The sequence below is a fragment of the Ursus maritimus genome, unplaced genomic scaffold (genome assembly GCF_017311325.1).
Source record: "Ursus maritimus isolate PB19 unplaced genomic scaffold, ASM1731132v1 scaffold_30, whole genome shotgun sequence".
Lineage (NCBI taxonomy): Eukaryota > Metazoa > Chordata > Mammalia > Carnivora > Ursidae > Ursus > Ursus maritimus.
In genome coordinates this window covers 18,176,310-18,199,874 of record NW_024425564.1, presented here as the reverse complement: position 1 = coordinate 18,199,874, position 23,565 = coordinate 18,176,310, and the positions used below count along the sequence as shown (strand labels likewise).

Below are 23,565 nucleotides of genomic sequence, written 5' to 3'. Positions count from 1 at the left end.
TTGCCTCTGCATGGCTGTGGCCACTGGCCTGTGCTTTGGAACACGTGAGTACTCAGAACCTCCCCGCAACCTTCCCTCCGCACGTGAGAACGCTTACCAGGAAGAGAGCAGGGGAGTGTCTCACTAGAGGGACTGGCAAAGGATCAGAAGTTCAGTCTGCTGTGTGTGTGTCTAACAGGATCGCTCCCATGTGTGTTCAGAGGTCTGCTCCCTCGCCGGGCATAACCACAGTATGTCTTCTTTCTTGAGCATTAATGGGTATAAGTGAGGACACTGCCATAATTTTGTTTCTCCATAACCCAAAAAACCTCTGATGCTGGTTTTAAAGTTTTAATTTGCCAGGCGCTTACAGCCTGCTATTCTGGGTAGCTTAATTATGTACAGATGGTAATTAATGGCAATGGACATTTTTAAATGCTGGATTTTTCCCTTTTTAATCTCTAACATAGTGGCACTTTTATGGATATCAAAGACCTGCAAATGATAAAGTCAACCCCATCACCTGACACCAGTCCCCCAGTAGGAGCAAGAGGGCCAGATGCTGGGCCAGTGGACACTGGGAGGATAGGAGTGGGGAGTGGGGCATGGGCTGGTGTCAGGGCTGTGGAGCCCACCATGCGATTCTGCACATCCTGGGACAGAAAAAGACGAGGCTGCCACAATGGCTTTGAGAGAAGACGGCAGCCTGCTCATTTACGGAGGATGTTGGAGGTGTTTCTGAATGCAAACGAACGTGCCCACTGATCGACGTGGCTTTTTAATTTTTCAGGGGACCGCAAGCTCAGCACTGTCTGTTTTGCTCCCTGGAGTAGCCTCGGTGCTGAGCATAGGGCCCAGGACCGGAGTGTTCAGCAGGTACTCATCGAGCATTAATGAATGCATTCATGAGAGCCATGGCGTGCTGAGGCCAGGGACCACCATGCTCTGGGGACGGTGATCTAATGAGGCTTGGCCAGGTGGGATTGGGGTATTGCTCTCTGTAAGGATTTATTGGCTCCTCAGCCCTTGTGGCCAGAGGGCCTAGAGCTTGCTCGGAGAAGGAGGAGGACAAGGGGCACATTCTGCCAGCTAATGCCAGCCAGGCACTCAACCTTCTCAATCTCTTAGAACTACTTATGCTTCGCTAGCACCTGGCACTTTGTCTGGAAGAAATCACGCTGTAACCATGCGACTGAACTAAGAGCCTTTGAACAAACCATGAGGCACGACTGTGGGCCAGCTTTCTTTATTCTGGGTACCCGGGGACGTGCTCCGGAGGAGCTGGGAAGCAGGTGAGTCCGGCCACGCGGAGGACGACGGGCCCACGGGATGGCGTCGTGACCGCCAGAAGGTGCCTTAGAAGCATGCACATGCATGGAGTCTGAGGACGTCTGGTCCTGGGGCTACATCTGCCCCTGCCCCTCCGGTGAGCCTCTCTGTGTCCGTGGACTGGCTTTTCGTACGGGTTCAGCGTGAGCCGCTGGCGGCTCCCGGCAGACACAGCGCGCGCCAGGTTCGGCTGCTCAGGAGTGAGTGACAGTGGCGTTGGCGCAGGCCACGGTGGAACGGTTCTCATTGTACAGTTGCAGCAGAACCTGGTATTCCCCCTGGAAGGACGCAGGCAGAGCATGAGATGTGCGACCCACAGAGCAGCCCGTTGTTGCACTGGGAGGGGTCGAGCGCCTCCCAGGTGCCAGCACTGTTTAAGACACTGGGGATCAAGTAGAACCAGGCCAACCAGGCGCTTACGGGCTCCCTGGGACAGACAGACGATGTACCCGACGCTTCACTATGGCTCCAGGCACGTGCTGGTGCCGGAGACAGAACGCAGGCCGGGAAGAGGAGAGACAGCAGTGCTGGGCCGGGCAGGGCAGGGTGGGGCTGGGTTAGCGCTGGTGGGCAGTTTTAAGCAGGTCCCGCTGCAGGGGTGACCTTTGGGCAAAGGCCTGAAGAAGATGGGGGCACCCCTGCTGTGCCGAGGGCTGGCACCCTGTGAGTGAGGAACAGGAAGGATGCCCACGGGGCTGCAGGGAGAGAGAACCAGAGGAGGAGGGAGAGGACATGAGTCAGGGGTGGCCTCCCAGGCCATGGTGAGGATGCTGGCTTCCACCCTGACAGGGACACAGGTCATGAGAGCGTTTTCCCCAGGGGAGTAGTCTGATCACATGTACAGGGTAATAGGACCCTCCTGGCTGCCCACAGAGCCTGTAGGGGCAGAGAGTGGAAGCACTTAAGACCAGGTGGGAGACTTCCCTGGCTGGGGCAGACGGCAGAGGTGAGGAGAAGAATCCAGATTGGATTCTGGACAGATTTTGAAAGAAGAGCCAATAATGATTTACCAAGGAAACTCTGTGGGTGGCAGAGAAAGAGAGGGGTTGAGGGTGATGCCAAAGATCCTGACCTGAGCAACTGGAAGGAGAAAGTGTCATTTGCTGAGACAGAGAAGACCTCTCGGGGATCAAAATTCAACTGCACGAAACCAGAATGTTCTCTGAGAAAACGTATTGCCACCTTTTAGGGTTCCTTTCTGGATTTGAGCCTCCACAGGGGACTCTCTTGTCTGTGGTTAATGGTTGGGCTGAATGTGAAACTGCAGAAAAACCCATGTGTCTGCTCAGCGCCAAAGCCCCGCCCCAGCCCCCAGAGGCCACGTGGAATGACGTGTCCTCAGGCTCACCAGTCTGGAGAGAGATGTTCTGGGCCGTGGGAGGTGCCGCTAAGCAGGGCAAAGGGCCCAAGAGGGTAAGATCTCAAGAGATTCCTGGCACATCTTTGAAGTGCCTGTCACCCAAAGAAGAAAAGGGGTTTAATCTGTATAAGCCAGAGGGAAGGAATAAATCAGACCACGGGATGGAGATTGCATGAGAGGCAGTTTTTGTTAGAGAAGAATAACTTTCTAGCAATTAGCAGAGGTCCAGGAGCAAGCGGGTTCCCCAACAATGAACACCGCGTTCGGCAGAGCCAGGCTGTACCCTGGACGGCGGCTGAGGTGAGAGGGTTGCGCCGAGTGTCCCCTAGGGCGCCGTTCAGCTTGAGGATCTGTGACAGCGCAGGCTCCCGTGAGGCCGGCTGCTCAAATACGAGCTGCTGTGATTTCAGAAGCAATGTAGGAATTTAACCGAAGCAGCGTGAAAGTTAGAGAGTTCATTATGAGTAAAGAGAGGTTCAAATGTGCTTCTGCTCATGTCCCCCTCATCACCACCTTCTTTATGTTTAGTGTCTGTGCATTCAGGCACACACCCCGCAAAATTATTGAAAAGCAGATGAATTTTTCACTATTGCCTTAGAAGCCTAAGAAAAAAGCATAGTATTTGCAGGAAGGTTTCTAGGTTGTGAATTCCATACTCACATTCCATACATGCCTACATACCTACATACGTATAAGATATGCATGCTCTGGTTTAGGAAGCAAGAGAATTTGGGCAATTAAGCTCATCTGCAGGCAGGTGGAGGGACACGCTAGGAGGACAGGAGGGGCAGAGTAGGGACAAGAAACAGAGGGCGGCAGGCTCTCTGCTGTTGAGGAGAACACTGAATTTGTGGGTCAGGAATTTATAGTCGTATCCTTGGCACTTAGATGAGGCTTCACTTACAAGTGTTGCCCGCACATTTTGGAAGCCCAAAGGATCTCTAAATTCTAATTCAGAAAACAGCAGTCATAGAGATGCTGGGCTCCAGGCAGGACTTCAGTCGGGGCCAAGGGACTGGCTGTGTTAAAGAGAAAGTAACACCAAGACACTGAAGATTGACTGCCGAATGGAAAAGTTTCCAGCCAGCAGGGATGAAATTAGCACAGAGCCCATCTCTGGGGGATGTGGTGGGAGGAGGGGATCTGGGGCAGGTCTTTTAAACCAGAAGGCTTCACACTGTCTCTGCCCCATATTAGGAAGCAAAGTCTCTGAGCCTTGCTGGCTGGCTGTCAGCCAAGGAAGCCGGGCTGGCTGCAGCTGGTCCTCAGCCAGCGTGGGAGCTCATGTTGAGATTAAGGCCGGCAGCTGTCTCTGCTGCATACGTGACAGGTTGCACGTGTCCCACTTGGGTTATGTCCCCTGTCAATTTCAGCAGGCTGGGCGCAGTCAGGGCTGGCCAGGTTTCTGTTTCCTAGGCCCAAACCTCAGAGGGGGAAGAGGACCGATGGATGCTTAAGCAACCATGCCCACGGTGGGGACACCTGAGCCTGGCTTTGCCCTCGTGTTGGGCAACATTGCTGAGCACCAACACTGGTCGAAGAGTGCAGGTCCTGAACTCACCCAAGCATCCTAAGGGAATGCAATAAAGCTTTTTTTTACATCTCTGCAAGATTTTCTTTTAAAGGGATTCTGTGTCTTTAAGAAGTTCTTTTCCCTTCTATTTCATAGCTCTCCCTAAAGAGCACTGTTTTTGTTTTTGTTTTTTTTTAAAGTCAATGTTGCAAGATGAAAATCAATTGTTTGCAAATTTTAAGTCAATCTCCAAAGGGAGGGGGAATGGAAGGATTCAGAAGGAAAATAAGGTAGGAAAAAGAATTCAAATAGCAAAGATTTCAAGAAAAAACAACCTGGGAGAATTTTGGTCCCACATCCTAGAAGTGAAGGGAGTTTGCAAGACTCTAATATTTTACTGAAAGGTCTGCAGAGAAGACTCTGGAGAATCCCTGAGGGGGAAGGTGAAGCTGGAAACTTCCCATCTGCAAGAGCAACACTAGAGAATGTTCTAGAGACATGAGAGCTTACACCTTAGGAACCCAGAGAGTGGGACAGAAAGAAACCACACATGAAAAATGCAAGTTTAAAAAATTCTTGATGCAGAAGGAGACCCTTTCCCAGAATCATGCATGGGTTTTTTGGAAAACCGAGAGGATGAGGTTGAAACAAAAAATATAGTTATTACATCTTTGTGATTCCTTTTATGATGTCCCATAACATTCTCTCACGAATAGCGTATTGAAAATGTATTGCTTACGTCAGCACTGTTTGAATTCAGCCATTTAATAAGGTCACATTATTTTGCATAAAAAGGGATTAGTGGAAAACTCTACTCTTAGCTGTGAGCCTCGTCAGTGAATGCTCAGGGTGGGGGCATTTTATTCACCTGGTGGCAGCCATGAGTAATAGTGCAAGACCGGAACCTGGGAGCTTATAAGCCCTCATGGTTGTATGTGTGTTTCTTCTTTTCTCCAAACAGCCAGCCTCACCGACAGCCCACCCCCAACGGCTTTAGCCCATGTGATCCCCGAAGACACAGGCAATCTTGCCGGCCGGGACGTGGGAGCTCTCTGCTCAGAGGATTCCCGAGTGTCCATCAGGACATAAAATGTGACACACCAAAATGGCAAAAATCAATGTCTAAGCATTTGTATGTGCCTACTGTGAGGTAACAGCTTTTTTGAAGAAGCGTGTTCTTAGTGATGGCCAATGGAAAATGTTTAAATTTAATTCCCTCCTCCACCTCCCTCTCCTCTAAGAAACTGCTCAATACAATAATTAAGTAACAGAGCAAAACAGAAAACCAAGACCTTACCTCAGGAATTTCAATTCCAGGATTATTGATGGGGCCAGCAAAATAAATCTGCTCTGAAACATACACAAAACAGGCATAATGTTACTCGATCATATTAAACAAAAATGATTTGCTCATATTTTCTGCACTCGCTGTGCAGTAGGGATCCAGTGATGAAAAAGAAGGTCTCTGTCCACACAGTTGCTCATATTCTAAGTAGAACCCTGACAGCATGTAAATAACTACACAAGGCACTAGCTGGACTGTAGAAAGTGCCAGAAGAAGACATGCTGGCTGTGTGAGAGGCAGATGGTGTGATGGTTAAGAGGCCAGGCTGGAGTCAGGGTGCGTGGGGTTAAGTCCTGAGACTGCCTTTGATAAGTGTTTTATCTTGGATAGTCATGACCTCTTTGGGCTCAGTTCCCCTTTTTAGAATGGGTTTAATAATGACAATAACAGAGTCCACTTTTCTGAGCTCTGAGGAATCAAAGAGTTAATCAATGTAAAGTGCTAATAACAATGTCTGGAAAGCACTCAAAAAATAATTGGCTAAAATAGCAAACTAGGAAACGCCATGTTTGATTGGATGGCTGGCCAAGGAAGGCATCTCTAGAGAGATGATATTTGAGGTAAGCCCTGGGGAGGAGAATGAGGCAACGTTCAGAAGCTCTGATAAAGGAATGGAGAGGGTAGATGGTTGGGTAGTTTTACTGGGCAAGAATGATGAGGAGAGAAAGTCCAGGCTTTTGGGAGTAGATTGGGGACAGCTTATGATAACAGATCACGGAATATAACGAGGGTAGGGAAGTAAAAGAAGGTAGGGTGGGTTGAGAGTAGAAACAGTGGTAGAGTCAGTTGAATGGGGTTTCCATCGTTGCTATTAGGGTCCTAGAATGCAGGGAGGTCTAGAAGGACATGGTAAAGCCAGAAGGCAGAAGGCTTGACACTGAGATTTCAGAAGTGGTGCATTTACTGGTGATGACAACACATAGGGTTGATGTGGGAGTCAGTGGTTGAGGTGTAATGATGGAAAACATTAGGGGAGGTCAAACTGCTGGGACATTATGGTGGTGGGTGGGCCAGTCATGTCAATATTGAATATTGAAATCTTGCCCAGCTCCTCATATGGTGACTGCCGTCTCTGTGACTCCCAGCCCCGTGCCCTTCACACATGATAAGCATAGTGTTTAAGAGCACAGACTCTGGGTCAGATTGTCTGTGCTGGGCTTGACTTTGGGCTCTTTTGATTATTAGTTGGGCAAGTCACCTGATCTTTCTGCGCCTCCGTTTCCTCATCAGAAAATGAGGCGGGGGTTATAATAATATTCACCTCACAGAGTTGTCATGAGGATCACATGAGTTAATGAAAGTAAAACTCTTTCCACAGCACCTGGTCCATGATGAGCAGTAAATGAGCGTTTGCATTAATACATTCACTCACCAGTCTGCACTAGGGGGCATCTGCCCGATACGGGCCAAGCGTTATGCCAGGTGCTAGACAGAACGGTAGACAAGAATATTATGCGAACCATTTGAAGCATTGGTTGCCCAGAATTGTAATCGTTTGTTTATAGGCTGCTTCCTTCAGTAGTCTGTGCCTTTTTCTTTGCACAGGTCCCAGGACACTGCAAGGTCGAACACACAGCAGGGCGCAATATCGGGTTGTTACAGAGGTGGTTGAATGAACAGATCCAGAGCCAGAATGTGGGTTTGTCAACCAACTTCATTCTTGCTCCTGCTATTGTGATACTCTCCCTGCTGGAAATCTCTGGGCCTGGGCCATGCTGACACAAGAGACTGGATTAGGGAGAGAGCCATCAGAACAGTCAATCTGGTGACAAGGGTGGGAGGGATGGTGGAGGACGATGGAGTTGAATAAATGCTTATTGGTTTATTGTTGGCATTAAGTATTGAGCTCCTTTAATGGCTCAGTGACTTCCTGCCTCACATAGCTTCTGGTGCCTAACCACTGCTCAATAAATATTTGGAGACCGTCCAAACTCTCTCCATGAAAAGGGGCTTTGGGCCAGGGGCATGGCTGGTGCATGAGCAGCTGCCCACATGGAATGATATCAGGGGTATGGGGGGCATTTAGAAAAGGCATCTCCAGGCAATCTGAACCTTAACTTCTAGCAGGAGACCCATTCTTAGCATAGCCTTTGGCTTCTGTTGGCTCATGTCCCAAACATGTCTATCCTTCCTTCCTATGGTCAATTTCTTGTACCTTGCAAGGATAATGTGCAAACATGGTAGGTGCCAGAGGGACAACATTCCTGTTTCATTGCACTAACTGAACTGATCCATTTATTTATTCTTTTTTGGAAGATTTTTATTTATTTATTTGACAGAGAGAGAGAGACAGGGCACCCAAGCAGGGGGAGAGGCAGGCAGAGGCAGGGGGAGAGGTAGGCAGATGCAGAGGGAGAGGCAGGCTCCCTCTGAGAAAGGAGCCCGATGTGGGACTCATCCCAGGACCCTGGGATCATGACCTAAGCAGAAGGCAGACACTTAACTGAGCCACCCAGGCACCATTGATCCATTTAATTTTGAAAGGAAATACATATTTGGTTGTGGATATAAGCAAAAGTTTAATTGGAAGCTACTTCTCCCTGTGATGTCGTTTTAGAAATAGACATGTTCAAGTGCAATTGGGAAAGATACAATGACTAGCTGTGCAGAAAGTTAACCGTGGGAGAAATGAGTGGTGCATGTGGGCGGTGTATCTAACAAGTGCCGAGAGTTCAGAGGGGGCTGCCTGGGATTCATTTGTAGTACAACCGGAGGGCATACCGTTCACGTTATAATATGTGAGTGGTGCCCCCTGGAGTTACGCAATGCAGTGGCCCAGCTACCAGTACACCATTCCTTTTTTAGGAAATTCTCTTCCCCAGTGGATATTCTCTGACCCAAGCCAGAGCAATCTGAGCAGGAAGACAAAGAAGAGACCCAGGGCCAACCTATTCTGGCAAGAGATGGTTTGTTTTATTTCAACTCACCAGTATCTAGGGCTGTTCGCTTTCTGCCTGGTGTTGCAGCCTTTGTACCGTGTGCCTTTCAGAAAATCCCTTTGCTTTTGTTGGCAGAAATGGATTTCTGCTGCTCACAACGCAAGGACTGTGAGTGCTATGGGCATGAACCAGTCAAGATCACTCACGCTGGCCATCAAAGTAAGGGACGCAGGAGCAGAGTCCAAGAATGGGGAGTGAGTGTGCCTGTGCGTGTCTGGTCTGGGCGGGTTCCCTTGGACACATTTTACCCCTGCTTTATGCTTCTACGGATTGTCCTAAGGTGGCGTAGTGCAAACGGCTTGACCTTGGAAGCAGACAGAACTGACTTTAGGACCCAGCTCTCCTATTTGCTGGCTGAGTGTCCATCCTACAAATCAATTTCTGCACTTGCAAGAGGGAAACGAGAATGTCTCTCCTGCAGGGCATGGGGGGACCAGAGAACTGTACGTAAACTTGCTGAGAGGACTTGGGTCCCCAGTAAGGCCAGAGCCAGTAGTTATTAGCTGCATTACTATCCACCGGATGGGAAAAAGGGTAATGCCATGAAGACCCACTTGGATGCCAAGGAACACATCAAGCCCAGGTTTTGGAACCTTTTGGCAGAGGCAACAGCTAGTAAGTTCTGTTGGTGCCATTCGTTTTAAAAAACAGATGAGGACAGCTCTTTGAAGAATCACATTAGAATGATATCTAACATTCTATTATGCTCATTTTTTTAGTTTATTTTTATTTTTTTTAATGTTTTTTTATTATATTATGTTAGTCACCATACAGTACATCCCTGGTTTCTAATGCAAAGTTCGATGATTCATTAGTTGCATATAACACCCAGTGCACCATGCAATATGTGCCCTCCTTACTACCCATCACCAGCCTATCCCATTCCCCCACCCCCTTCCCCTCTGAAGCCCTCAGTTTGTTTCCCAGAGTCCATAGTCTCTCATGCTTCATTGCCCCTTCTGATTACCCCCCTTTCTTTATCCCTTTCTTCCCCTACCGATCTTCCTAGTTCTTATGTTCCATAGATGAGAGAAACCATATGATAATTGACTTTCTCTGCTTGACTTATTTCACTTAGCATTATCTCCTCCAGTGCCGTCCACATTGCAGCAAATGTTGAGAACTCGTTCTTTCTGATAGCTGAGTACTATTCCATTGTATATATGGACCACAGCTTCTTAATCCAGTCATCTGTTGAAGGGCATTTTATGCTCCAAGATTTGCAAATTGTGTGTCTCAAATAAAGAGGTTCTGTACTGGGCCGAGAGGTTTTCATTAAATCTCTCTCTCACACTTTACAGTTTCAGTTGGAGCTTTTTGGGGGTCTGTGAAGTTCCCGAGAACGGCTGCAAGTCACTCATGAAACTTTTTTTTTTTTTTAACCTAATGAAACAACACCTAAAATTAAATTCTCGCCCCTTCCGTTCTTAGATCCTCCCCGATTCTGAGATTCCTCTAATTAACATTCTCGCACTCCAGGACTATAAAAAGAGCCCCAGTATATCTGTACCCACTCCTTCCTTTCTTCCATTTGAAATCTTTATCAGTTTTTGGTGTGCTGCGGATTAAAGAAATCCACCTCCCCGGTTCTGAACACATGAAGTCATTTCTGTAAAGTGGCTTTGTTTTTGACCCAGATCTTTGTGTGGTTGGCACATAGTGTCTTTTTCAGAAAGGAAATTGATTTTTAAATTGTGGAAATAAAAGGTCCCAAAGGGTTTTGGATTCGATGGACGTGAGGCTCTGGGCTGTCTCCTGCTCTGCAACCCTTTGTCCTCTGCAAGCAGCGTGAATGCCCCCTGGAAGCACGTCCCGAATGCGTGGGTTCTGTCCAAGGCATTCTCCCTGTTTCCTAGCCCTCCCCAGTGTCTTACTGCAATTGCCTCCAGTCTTCCAAATTTATTACAAAAATGTCATCAATATTTAAGCACCAGGAGGGTGTTCAACACTGTAAAAATACTTAAGAGTTACAATTTATCATAAATAGGCCAATTAGTACATTCAGAACAAAGATTTTAAAAATCATCATTTATTTATTTACTCCAGCTTTGAATCTTTTTCCTACCTGCCAGGCCCAGTTGAGGGCGATCTTTGGGGGAGATGTGCTGAACTAGGAGGACACAGGCTTCAGCCTGCTCTCCAGGGAATGGGGGCACCTCAGGAGCTGGGGAGGCCCCCTTACAAGGGCTCCTGTGGGCAGTGGTCCCACAGCAAAGACGGAGTCGGGAGAGTGTTCCAAGTAGACCAGGAGCCTTGTCTCTAGAGCGAGAGTGAGCGAGCGCATGACTTCATTTTAGTGAGCTCTAAATATAATCTTCACTCCTCTCGCTGCCTCCGGGCATTTCCTTTAAGACACCCAAGTCTGGCAGATGGCTAAGGCCCGGGCACGGCTCCTCATCTTCTCCCTGATTTTAGCTCTGCTTTTTTCAGTCTCTGACCCTGCAGGGTGTAGAAAATGCTTCCTGGGCCCACAGGGCAATGAGCTAGGTGCTGGTTAGGGCTCTCGTTTAAATTCATAATGAGCTTGCCTGGTGGGGACTCAAAGGAGTGTCCCCTTGCCTCCAGGGGGATTGTGGCTGTAGACAGACTCCCTGAGGGCCTGAAAGCCTTGAGGTTTCTTCTGGGTTTCCATGGATGGGTTTCAGGCAGTCTGGGCAGGTAGCTCCAGGCTGGGCCCCGGGCCCAGTTTTTATTTTTTTATTATTTATTTATTTATTTGGTGTGTCTGACTTTGTCAGCTTCTCTATCTCCTGGGCCGTTTCGCCTTTTATTCTGCAGAGCCCGTGCCTTCTTTATGTCTTTCCTGAGGGCTGGCCACCAGAGGACTTCAGTGTGGTAAGCGTGCCCGTACCACCTCGGAAGCGACCTGAGCGTCTGCGTGCAGTTGCCCAGACTGCCGGCCGAGGGGGTGGGTGGGGGCACAAATCTAGTTCCTGCCCCGTGGGGCCAGGCTCCGCAGCCTGGGGCTGGGTCCCACCCACAGATCCTTCTGCTGTCCTGGCCTCATCCGTTAGCCGGTTTTGAAATAAGGGCAGCCTTGGTAGCATCGGCCATGCATTGAACGTTTGTCCCAGGTCAAGAGCCTGCCACCCCTCCGTACTTTCCCGCTGTGCAGTGGCCCGAGTAGGACAGCTGGAAGTCCGGGGGTGTTATCCTCTGCAAGCCCTCAACCCAGGAGGACTGGAATCTGGGGATAAATTCCATAACCTCCCGACCTTCAGAGGGATAATTCTGACATGCACACTGCAGTTCCCCAGGATCCCAGTGGGGCAGAGCCCTGGTTCCCTTCCCAGTAATCAGTTGCCCATTTATCCCTTCCTGGCTTTTCCTCCTGCCCCGAAACCCTCGAGTTCCTCGCTCATGCCTGCTTTCTGGCATTGCTTCCTAATAACTCCCCACCCCCAAGTCCTTGTCTCTGGCTTTGCGGGGGAGCCCCAAACTACCAACACTTCCTGGCAGAAGGTGAACCTTTTCCCAATTTGTACCAAGGCCCCGTATGAGCCAGTGACCGTCTTAGAAAGTTGGCTGCCGATATATTTGGGCCTGACTGTGATGATGGAGTCACCCAGTCTAGAAGCTAAATCTGAGCACCCTCGAAGCTACTCTCTGACTTCTGCAAGAAGAATGAATGTCCTGGATTGTCCTTGAGAAGGCTCAGAACCTCACACTTTGAAGAAGACAAGAGTTGAGAGAGAGGGATGAGGAGGTGAAGACCATGCTGGGTGGGTGGGTGGCTGTGAGGGAGCCAGCAGGCATGGGAAAGGGGGAGCAGAGAAGGAGCGGGAGAGGTGTGCAGCTGGCCTCTCAGATTCTAGGTTCTTCGTTCAGACACATGGACTCTTACTGTGCCTGAGCATTGGGCCACTGTGGGCCAATGTGGTGCAACCTGTAATAAATGAGGTATATTCTCTAAACTGATTCGAAGCTTTGGGATTCCTGGGCATATCAGATGATCCTTTTTTTGAGAGAATTTTTGCTGTTGCATATGGAAGCTCAGTCATTAAAACATGTTCAATTTTATTTCCAAACCTATCTTGAGATATCCAGCATGTTTTTGGCCCCTCTGGTCAGTTCTGGGCATCCTAGCTGTGGTCCTTTTCAGAATTACAACTGCACTTTGGAGCTCATAAGTATCTGATTAGAGTTTGGATTACTACAGGTGTTAGCTTTGTCTGTACTACTTCGATATCTTTCACGGTTCATTCAAACGGGCTAATGAGATCTTCGTTTTGGCCATTTTACCACTAGAGAAACTTAATGTTATTTACAACTTGAAAGCATTCACTGTGCCCTTGCAATGGATCATTTATAAAACTATGAAATGAGAATCTTCTAAGGGCTTCCTTGCTCACGGGCCCACTCCTTCACCTCTCTGGTGAATCCGAGATGCACCTGTTACCCCTATTCTTTTTTCCCCTAGTTGCATCCTGGCTTCCTCTTAATAATAAACTTTTATAAAGGACTCATTGCTATCTCACCCTCTTTCTCTGCTGGAATGATTCCAACACATGGGTCGTGGAATTGACTTCCAGCCAAATAGCTTTTCTTGTGAGTAGGAAGGATCCATGGCAGGTGGGAGCTTTAGGGGGTCTCAGACAGGGTGAAAATAATGGCCCAACAAGGCAAACCTTTTCTGAGCAATGATGTAATCCCTTAACAGAAAAACTCGTATCTCTGCTCAGGAACACGAGTAACTGTATCGTCTGTGAAGTTCTCCAAACGGTTGACTTCTGCGAAGGCATTTTCATTGAAAACATATAGAGTTTGGGTTTTCCTTGGATTATGCACAATTAGTTGGCCTTTTTACGTGGTACGCGGAGGTCAGATAAGATGGATTGATTTTCCAGTTGGGAGCTGAGCAGGCTACAAATGCCCACCCTTCAAGATGTCTGTGTCCTTATCCCCAGAGCCTATGAGTATGTTACCTTCTGTGACAAAAGGGACTTTGTGGATATAATAATGCTAAAGTTTGAGATGGGGAGATTAACCTGGATTATCTGGGTGAGTTCAGTGAGATTACAAACTGGTTTCAAGCCAACAAATGCTTCTAGAAACTGAAAAAGTCAAGGAAATGGATTCTCCCCTGAAGCTTCTAGAAGGAACACAGTCCTACTGACACTTTGATTTTAGACTTCTGACATCCCAAACTACAAGAGAATAAACTTGTTACAAGTTACTAAATTTGTGGTCGTTTGTTACAACAGCAGTAGGAAACTAACACAGTTGTCTTGGATTAAGAGAGGAGGCTCCAGGTGATCGACCTGAGAAGGGGCCGAGAGTGATGGCTTGTTTGAATTTGGGTCCCCAACAAAGGGCCCTTCAGAACCATGACACCAGCATAACCCAAGATTTCAGGAAAAGAGAAGGTACTTGAGGTTATAGCTTGGGCTGGAGAGTGAAGTTTCAAATATACATTCACATACTTGCATTCAGGATAGACCGTTAAAAAAATTAGAGCAATATAGAAACTACTATGTCAGTGATGTCTAATGATGTTCTGCAAAGATGGAAATGTTCCATATCTGCATCACCAAATATGGGAGCCTCTAGCTAAATGTGGCCAGTGTGACTGATGACCTGAGTTTTTGATTTAATTTAAATGTAAATGATTTAAATAGCCACATGTGACTAGTGGCTATCATACTGGATAGTTTTAGGTCAGCACTGTCTAATAGAAATATAACGTGAGCCACATACATAATTTAAAATTTTCTAGTAGCCATATTTTACAAAAAGGAAAAAAAAAGCATGTGAAATTAATTCAAGAATATAAATATATTTTAACCCATATCTTAAAATACTATAATTTCAATATGTAACCAATATAAAAAATTAACAAGATATTTAGAAGTCTTTTTTTAACAATTTTTTTTTTTTTTTGCACAAAATCTTCAAAATGTAGTGTGTATTCTACACTTAAAACACATATCACTCTGGACTGGCCACATTTCTGGTGCCCACTAGCCACATGTGGCTAGTGGCAACTGTACCAAATGGTGCCAATTATTTATTTTTTAAAAAGGTTTATTTATTTATTTTAGAGAAAGAGAGAGAGTGAACGTACATTGCGGGAAGGGCAGAGCCAGAGGGAGAGAGAGAATCCCAAGCAGACTCCTCACTGAGCACTCAGTCTGATGTGGGGCTCAATTCCACAGCCCTGAGATCATGACTTGAGCGGAAATCAAGATTTGGAAGCTTAACTGACGGAGACACCCAAGTACCCCCCAGGCGGTGCCAATTATTAAGTCACTGATGAGGAATTGGTGTCCAGAAGGTGAAATGATTTGTTTCCAAGTTTATTCCTCCTACAAGACCTTTTTGTCTTTGCCGCTCAGTTTCTGTTAAGAGATACATAACTTCTGGCAATGAGAAGGGAAAGAACATTTAAGTTTTTTTCCCTACCAACTTATTTCTGAATTTCAGTGGATAAATAGTTAATGTAACTCTCAAAATATAACTTGTGAATTGGTGGGCTGATTGGATTTCCAGAAATGGAAATGAAGAAGACAGTGCTGGGGAGAAAGAGGAGAAATTGAATTGATCTCCAGAAACCTGGGGCAGATGCAGGAAAGAGCAATGTGATGGGAAAAAATAGAACAGACATTGCAAAGGGTGGCCTTTCTCAGATTGGGGGTCTCTGGGGTGCATGCACATCAGAGTTCTCAGGATGTTTGTTAAAATGCAAATACCAGCAACCTGTGGGATTAGAGTTTTGAGTGGTCCAGGGAGCTGGGAGTTGGCCTTCTTAACTGGCTTCATAAATGATTATTACATGAAAGTGTGGGAGTTGTCGAGCCAGGGTTTTGAAAATCTACAATAGGCTGAAAATTCGTAAAGGAGCTTGTATTGTCTTAGAAAATTAAAAATGCTTTGATCCTAGGTCATCATCAATCTAAACATGCTGGGTTCAACTAAACTGAAACTGCGACTGATGGCAAAGGACAGTTCCAACATATTATTGGCTCTTACAGATGGGCTTGAATTTGTGGACAGAAAGAAATTTCCTAGGGCTGTAGGATTTCTTAATAGGCAATATGCTTTCCTCCTCCTCCTCCTCCTCCTCCTCCTCTTCTTCTTCTTCTTCTTCTTCTTCTTCTTCTTCTTCTTCTTTGGTCATTGCTGGTACCCTCTCCAGGTTGATTGTTGTTCCTACTTCTATTTTTTGCAGTTTAAGAGTGGGAGTTTTCTGGGGCGCCTGGGTGGCTCAGTCGTTGAGCGTCTGCCTTTTGCTTGGGGCGTGATCCCAGCGTTCTGGGATCGAGCCCCACATCGGGCTCCTCCACTGGGAGCCTGCTTCTCCCTCTCCCACTCCCCCTGCTTCTGTTCCCTCTCTCGCTGGCTGGCTCTCTCTGTCAAATAAATAAATAAAACCTTAAAAAAAAAAAAAAAAGAGTGGGAGTTTTCTGCTAGTGCATCACACACCACTGTTTTTGTTGACTCTCTCCATTAGTCTGCAGCAGTGGCGGCGGCCCAGCAAATCCACAGCTGCTTGAAGGATGCAGACAAAGAATAAAACATGAAAAGAAGAAGGGCTGAAGGCTGAGGAGACGATGCTTCAAATGTCCAATGTCAGGAGAAATGCAAATGGCGCTCTCTCCCCGGAGGCACAAAGAGGCCACGGAGACTGTGCTGTGTGGGCCACCAGAGGGTATGCAGCTTGGACTGGAGTCATGTTCCTGCTACCTCCGAGGAAAAAGGTCTTCAACTTCCAAGCCTCGAAAGCTCCCCTGCCCCTGCAGACCTTGTTAAAATGCAGACTTCCACGCTGAGATGGATGACTTCAGGGGCCCAGAGCCCTTGCTTGAGAAATCCCTAATCAGCTGCATGAAGTAGCTTCCATTTATCATGCACTGAGCGCTTACTCTGTGTCAGACTGTTCGAAGGGCTTTGCATGTATTACCCCATCTTGTCCTTCTAACACTCCCACGAGATCACCCGTATTTTCCTTATTGTACACAGGAAGAAAGTGATGCTTTTTAGAAAGATCGAGTAATTTGCTTGAAGTCACGTAAACACAGGTGGCAGTGAGGGTCCAACTCTGTGCAGGGTTAGCTTCAAACCCTGTGCTTGTCCCCAACCAGGCTAGTGGTTCTCAAAGTGTGGTCCCTGGATCAGCATCATCAGCCTTACCCGGGCACTTGTAAGAAATGCAAATTTTAAGCCTCTCCAGAAGTACTGAATTGAAAATTGGGGGTGGGACCAACAATCTGTGGTTGACAAATCCTCCAGGTGCTGTGATGTATGTGCAAGTTTGAGAAGCCTCCTGCTTTCCCAGGCAGCGCTGCAGTGGGATGAGGCAGGCCCCAGAAAATTCTTGGAGAATAATACAGGGGCTGGTAGCGTTCTCCTACAGCAATGGAATGACAGTGGGGTTGGTAATGGCAGAAGAAACTGCAGTTCCCAGGTGGCAGAGGACCATCACCCCCCTCGTGGGTCTGTGGATTCATCCAAGGGAAGTGGGACCAAGACACACGAGTTCCCATCTAAGCCCCTTTGTTATCTGGGGAAAGAGGACGAGAAGCTGGGATCTGGACAGATTGAGAAGGAAGTTACAGGGACAGCAGAGCAGAAAGCCTGAAGCAAAGGAATTTGCAGAAGCAGGTGGCCTAAAATGGCCCAGAAATCCAAGGTAAGCAGACAGGTGGGACAGAGGTGACAATCCAGAGAAGGCATATTTTAAAGTTGAGGCCTCAGATCAAGCCGCTTGTTCCCCTTCTCTTAGAGCAGTAATCAATGACCGTATTCCTGGGGCTTGCATTCGTTAGTGTGTGTGCAGTGAATGCGGAACAGTTGAAAAGTGAGACTCACAGTGGGGGTGCCTGGCTGTGGGCGTGCTTTATAGAGATTGTCAGGACCGTCGGTGTAGATTAATGGTGGAAACTCTTGCCTGGAAGGTGTTTTTGCCCTATCTTCTATGACAGCAGTGCAAGGCATAGGCATTTTGCAGAAAGCATCTGTGGGAATTTTTCCAAATCTAGGCAATTTCCAAATTTCCTCCATTTCACAGACCCGCGAAAGGGAGCATATAGAAACAGAGAGAGCTAGGGCAATAGAAATCTAGCTGATGAGATCGGAACTGCTCACCTAGATAGAACTGTTCAGACCAAATTCTGAATCGTTACAGACAGTGAGGTTGAGATGTTTCTGCAATTAATATTAATGATGCTCAGAGGATGGCCAGGTGCAGTCGTTCAGCATAAACCAGGACAGCTGATAGACACCAGAGCTAACAAAAGGGAGGGAGGACAGGTAGCCAACATGAGCATCCCCTATGCTTCTGCCTTTGTCTTATTTGTATATAAAATCAATGAATATTATAGCAGAATCCCTTAGCTGCTGTCAGAGATAATATCTGCCTTGTGGGAAATGTCATGTCAGACTTTATATACAGTTCTCAGGGGATCTACTGTGCTGTATACTAAAATTCATCTAATTACAAAGAATTCCCCACTTTGGACAAACACTTAAAGTAGGAATGTTCAGATTTACATAGAAGATAAACCAGGGAGCAATTATTTCCTTGACTAAAGGGTTCTCCAGCTTGTAAAAGGTGTCACTGTAATATTTATTTTAATTACAAGCTTTCCAGATGCAGTTAAAATTAAGTCTGCGGCTAATTTGTTTCTGTAACTCACATATTGCATGAAGTGTATCAATATCCATTGTATGTATCTCCTAACAGATTTTGCTCTTCCTGGAAGGTGGTTCGTCTACCCCGAGTGAGACAGGTGCACCCTGCACTAGCAGTCTTCACAGAGACTGTTGATTTCTGCACCTCTCTGGGATTCTGACATGCATATGACATCAAGTCCTCCCATGGCTTCAGCCATGTCATTCATGGCTGCTAGGGTCTCAGAGAGAAGCCCTTGACCTATGGGTCTCCTACTTTAAAATCATATATACCTAGCATACACACACACACACACACACACACACACACACACACACACACAGGAGATGTACTTATTTAACTCTTTCATGCCTTTATTTTAATTTCAGTTGGTTTTGGCAAGAGGTTGGATGCAGCTAATATTCACATGTTAATTCACAAAGCAATAAACAAATCATTATTGAAAGCCAATTATTATTTAGTGCTGTGAAACCAATGCTCTTTGCCTGGGTTGAACTCCTAGAAGTTTGGCCAGAATCAAGTCTGACAGTTGATGTGTCTTTGCCAGTAGGAGTGAAAATCCTGTGTTCATTCTATTTACTTTGGGGTCTTAATCTAGGTTTTTGCCCAAATCTCCAGGTTTGTTACAGTTGAGAATCTTCTTTCTACATAGCCCTACACGCTATATTCTGGACAGCCAAAACATGGGCCGCTCTGTAATTTGATTACCCTCCCCCCACTTTCTATTTGGGTGGAATATGTCCAGTTGGGGCATCTTCTACCTTCCCAGATTGATACTTCAGTTTCATGTTCGACAGTAAGTCCCACAATCCGTTTTATGCTCTATTTTTCATCTCATTTTCATCTTCCTGAGACAGGATATTCTAGGAAAGTCTCTGAACAAAGTGAACCCTAATTTGTCGAGAATGGATATCAAAATATGTTGGCCATGTGATAAATCAGAAGTCCATGAAAGGGAGTTCGGTGAACTCAACTCATTTCCAAGCTAGAGCTGTGGGGTCTTGTTCGTGGTGGAGGTTAGTGCCAACAAATCCAAATTTTGGAAGAAGTTTCTACGTCAGACGATTGTGGGGTAGTCTTGTTGGGGCCATGGAGACAAAACACACCTCTGTGGTTAAATGTCACATTTCCAAGAAGGAAGTGGACATTTCCACTTCCACTCATTCTGGAAGGAAGTCAAGTGGGGAGCATAAAACGAGAACTTCAGAGGCTGATCTTAGACCAAGATAAGACAACAAAATAGAACAGAAAGACACAAGAAGAGACTTCTTCATCTACTCCTCAGGAAATCCTGGGATCCTGCGTGGTGGTAGAGTGTTAGTCTGGCTCCCCCCAGCTTCGGGTGAGCTGGTTTGAGTCAGGATCCTCACTAGGCTTGTCTCTGTGGGAGACCCTAGCCTGGGTGTGCACAGCAGCTGTGGGTCCCTCAAGCTGTTCCACCCGCTGCCTCGAGGTCCCTCAGGTGGGGACCGAGGCAGACAGACATGGCATTGACATGTTTATTGTTTTCTAATGTGCCAGGCATGTGACATATCTTTTCTTTTTTAAGTATTCACTATTACCTGAAAAAGAATGATGGTTGTTCCCATTTTATAGATGAAACAACTGAGAACCAGAGAGATCAAATGATCCTGCAGAAAGAAGGGCCTTCTGTCCCCAGCCTATAAATGGCAGCTATCGGAGGGGAGGAGACCGTCAGTCCTGCTCTCTGGTGCTTTCAAACAAGGCTCTTTGCCCCCTGCCATCAGCCTCTCCCATCAGTCTTTATGTTAAGTCCCCTTTCTTTGTCCCAAATCTGATTTGTTGGCACTGGCAAAACATAGTTTAAAGCAAAGTTGTTAACATTTTCCAAAGTAACCTAATCTGAATTTATGCTGAACCTTAGATGAGTGACCACCGTAGTGAAAGACAGAGAGTACCCTATGCTCAGTAATTCTGGCTAAGAGCCCTGGATTCTCATTTTCCTTATAGCAGTGATTCTCAAGCCTTAACATGCAACAGAACCATCCAGAGCAGGGTTGACAAGCTATGGTCTGTGGGCCAAATACCCCTAAGGCTTCTTTTTCAGTGGACATGAGCTAAGAATGGTTTTTACATTTTTAAACGGATAAAAAAATCAAAAGCAGAATAATATTTAACAACACAGGAAAATTACATGAAATTTACATTTCAGTGTCTGCAAATAAAGTTTTATTGGCACACAGCCATGTCCATTCATTTCCATATTGCCTGTAGCTACTTTTGTGCTGCAGAGACCATATGAACATATGGCCTGCAAAGCCTAAAATATTTACTTCCTTACCCTTTGCAGGAAAAGTTGGCTGACCTGTGACCCAAAGGCTTGTTAAAAAACAGAGTACTAAGCCCCGACCCTAGAGTTTCTAATTTAGTAAGTCTGGGTGGCAACCAAAAATGTGCATTTCTGATAATTCCCTAGATGATGCTGATGTTGTTGGTCTAGGGAACACACTTGGGAACCACCACCTTACATAATGGCTGCTTAGGCCCAAAATGATTATTTCATTTCTGTAATTTTGTTGTGCCTTTTAAAATCCTTGTTTCCACTTCTAGTGGAGGGCTGAAATGAGTCATACTTCTCCAGCAGTATCTTCTTGATGTTCAAAGAGAATATGTAACAGATAGGTTTAGAGCAAGCTCCTGGAGCTCAGCTTCCTGAAGAGAAACTCAGTTCTACCACTTGCTGGCTTTGTGACCTTGGGTAACTTTCTTAACCCCTTTGGGACTCAGTTTCCTCATTGTTAACATGAGGATAATAATAGTTTCTATCCTTCCCAAGGCTGGTGCAATAAATTGGCTAATATACATAACAGTCCTGCAAAGGTCCCTGGCATTCATGAAGTGTTGTGATAATGCTAGTTGTTATCGAGCCATCCCTACCTGGGACTAAGGTAGCACTCCTCCACCTCGGCAGATCATCGGAATCACCTGGTTTGGGCCATACCTCTCAAGATGCTGATTTAACTGGTCTGGGGTGTGGGGTGTTGGGATCTTCATTATAAAGGGAAATCATAATGGAGCACTGCCCAATAAAAATACAATGACAGCCACATGTATAGGTTTATGTGTTTTTAGTAGCCATGTTTAAGAAGGTGAAATTAATTTTAATAATACATCAACAATAATGTTTTTTATTATTGGTGAATAATTAATAAATGGTATAGTAATCATATATTTAATTTAACATAATATGTCTCAATTATTATAATTTCAACATGTAACGAATATAAGAATGATTGAGATCTTTCACACTCTTTGTTTTCATATTGAGTCTTTGAAATCAAGTCCGAACTTTACATTTATAGCCTATCTCACTTTAGATTGGCTACATTTCCATGGCTGGATAGCCACATGTGGCCACCACAAAGAACAGTGTGGGTCTAACTAATGTACAACCAAGATTGAGATCCAATGGGGTAAGAGCACAGTTGGCCATTGTGGGCCCACCCAAAGCTATGGAGCTTCTAGTGACATTCTCTCCTTAGAGGTAGTCATCAGGTGTGGCCATTAGAACATTCGATTTAATCCCAGTTTAGTCCTAAAAACCGATGTCAGTTTGAAAGCATCAGGATCGAGCCAAGCAAATGAATCTACATGACCCGATGTCACCAGAGGCGAGAAACGCAGTAAGGGAGCGTTAACGGAGAACAAAGTAAAACAGTGACCTGTTTTGTTTCCTTCTCAATGAACCCACAACTGGGTAAAGGGAAATGTGAGTATCCCAGAAAAAAATCCGGAATGGATATTGAAAGATCCCTTGACATTCTATGCCACACGTTGACTCAGAACTTTCTAACTCCAAATATCATTGAATCTTATGTAGGTTACGATTCTTTTTGAAAAGAGGAAGAGGAAGAAGAGAATTCATCCTATCTATTCTTTCCTACGTGCTCACTAACACTGAAAAGAATAACCCTGTAAATTTATTATGAAAGCAAAAGAGATTTCTAAAAAGATGAGAACAAAGATCTGTAGTTCCACCACTTAAAGATAACCACGATTAGCACCTAAGTGTATAATATTTCAGAGCTCGATGGTGCATACGCTTAGCTACATTTTACTAAAAACAGTATCCAATAGTGAGTACTCTTTTACGCAAGCTTCTTTGTCACTTCCCAAAAATTTTTAGTGTATTTTCAAGTAATTTAATAATTTCCTGCAATATCATTTGAAAGCTCAGCACATTGAACCTGTGTTTGGCTGAGCAATAATCTGCTTATTCAATCCCCTATAACCGGGCAGATAGGCTATTGCCCTCAAAGTGCTAATCACACCATAAAAGCTAATGCCAAAAGAACATCGCTTGGTCTTCCAGTCCAATGAGCTTTTGCCTTAGAGCTAGCTGGGGAAGATGCAGAAGGAAAGGATGCAACATTTTATCCACACAGTCTCACTAAGCCTGACCCATTTTGTGGTTTACCTGACTTGGAGAACAGCCAGCAGGATGCAGGGTGCAGAGGAATGCAAAGTAATGCCTTGGAAATGATATCAAACAAATGATATCAAACACCCTCGTGTGCCACCTGCAGTAGACACCAAGTTTTCTCACTGCTCTGCTAAGAAGGACCTGCAAACCCCAGAGGGACTCTGTTTCCTGCTTAATATGTCAACAGCAGCTTGTGCTTGGGTTTGAATTGGCTTCAGCTCTCCACTTTTCCCCCTCCGGTCTTAGAATTAATCACTTCTTTCAATAGAATCATTCCTGCAATAGGTTTGTGGGTGGGTTAAAGAAAAACGTAATAACCCAAGAAGCCTCTAAATTTAAGATGTTAGTTTTTCTGGCTTATCTAATTTACATAATTATTTGTTCATGCAGCATTTGTATATCAGTTTTGTGATTGTTTTATACGATATGGAATTTCCTGGCAATTCTCCGAGTGCGGGCTTCTCAGGCTGCCTGTGCAGGCTTTAGCCGTGCAGCAATAAAGCAAATAAATGACTATAAGGCTGTCCGGCATTCAGATAAGGCAAGCACCAGCCTTCTGAACTGCTGAACTGAATTGGACATCTCAGTTTGGGGGAACAATATCTCTTCTGCTTTATTAATTCTATTAAAACAATTCATAGGGAAAAAACCAGGTTTTTATTAAACTTGGAGGACCAAGATAATTCACTGTTTGCTAGGATCTGATGCACTTGTATCTTTGTGGTATGTATAAGCATCATTAGATAGTTGCCTTTAAGGTGAGCTGGTATATTGCATTCAATCCATCATATAAAAATTCAATAAAACAAGTATTTATTGCATCTTTATTCTGTGCCAGGCTCTCATTGCCAAGTCTCCAGAGACAGAGGGGAGCAAGAAATATTCCTGCCTTCAGTGAGTTCACAGTTTAAGGACGGAGAAACACACACACACACACACACACACACACACACACACACACACACACACTATAGGATATGATTCTAGCTGAGATAAGTAGGAATGTGATACTCCAGGAACACCCA

The 23,565-nt window shown here is 45.7% G+C and overlaps 1 protein-coding gene across 2 annotated transcripts in view; it reads right to left on the bottom strand.

Moving 5' to 3' along the window:
* Window positions 1-1,209: 1,209 nt before the first annotated feature.
* The window catches only part of LY86 (lymphocyte antigen 86), a 59,418-nt gene continuing 37,062 nt past the window's right edge, over window positions 1,210-23,565 (bottom strand). For both annotated transcript variants that reach the window (XM_040645026.1, XM_040645025.1), the window contains 2 exons: window positions 5,479-5,531; window positions 1,210-1,586 (listed from right to left, as the gene is read on the bottom strand). In XM_040645026.1, the coding sequence (XP_040500960.1) occupies window positions 1,503-1,586; window positions 5,479-5,531 (137 nt within the window). In that variant the 3' untranslated portion in view covers window positions 1,210-1,502. The remainder of the gene's footprint in view (window positions 1,587-5,478; window positions 5,532-23,565) is intronic.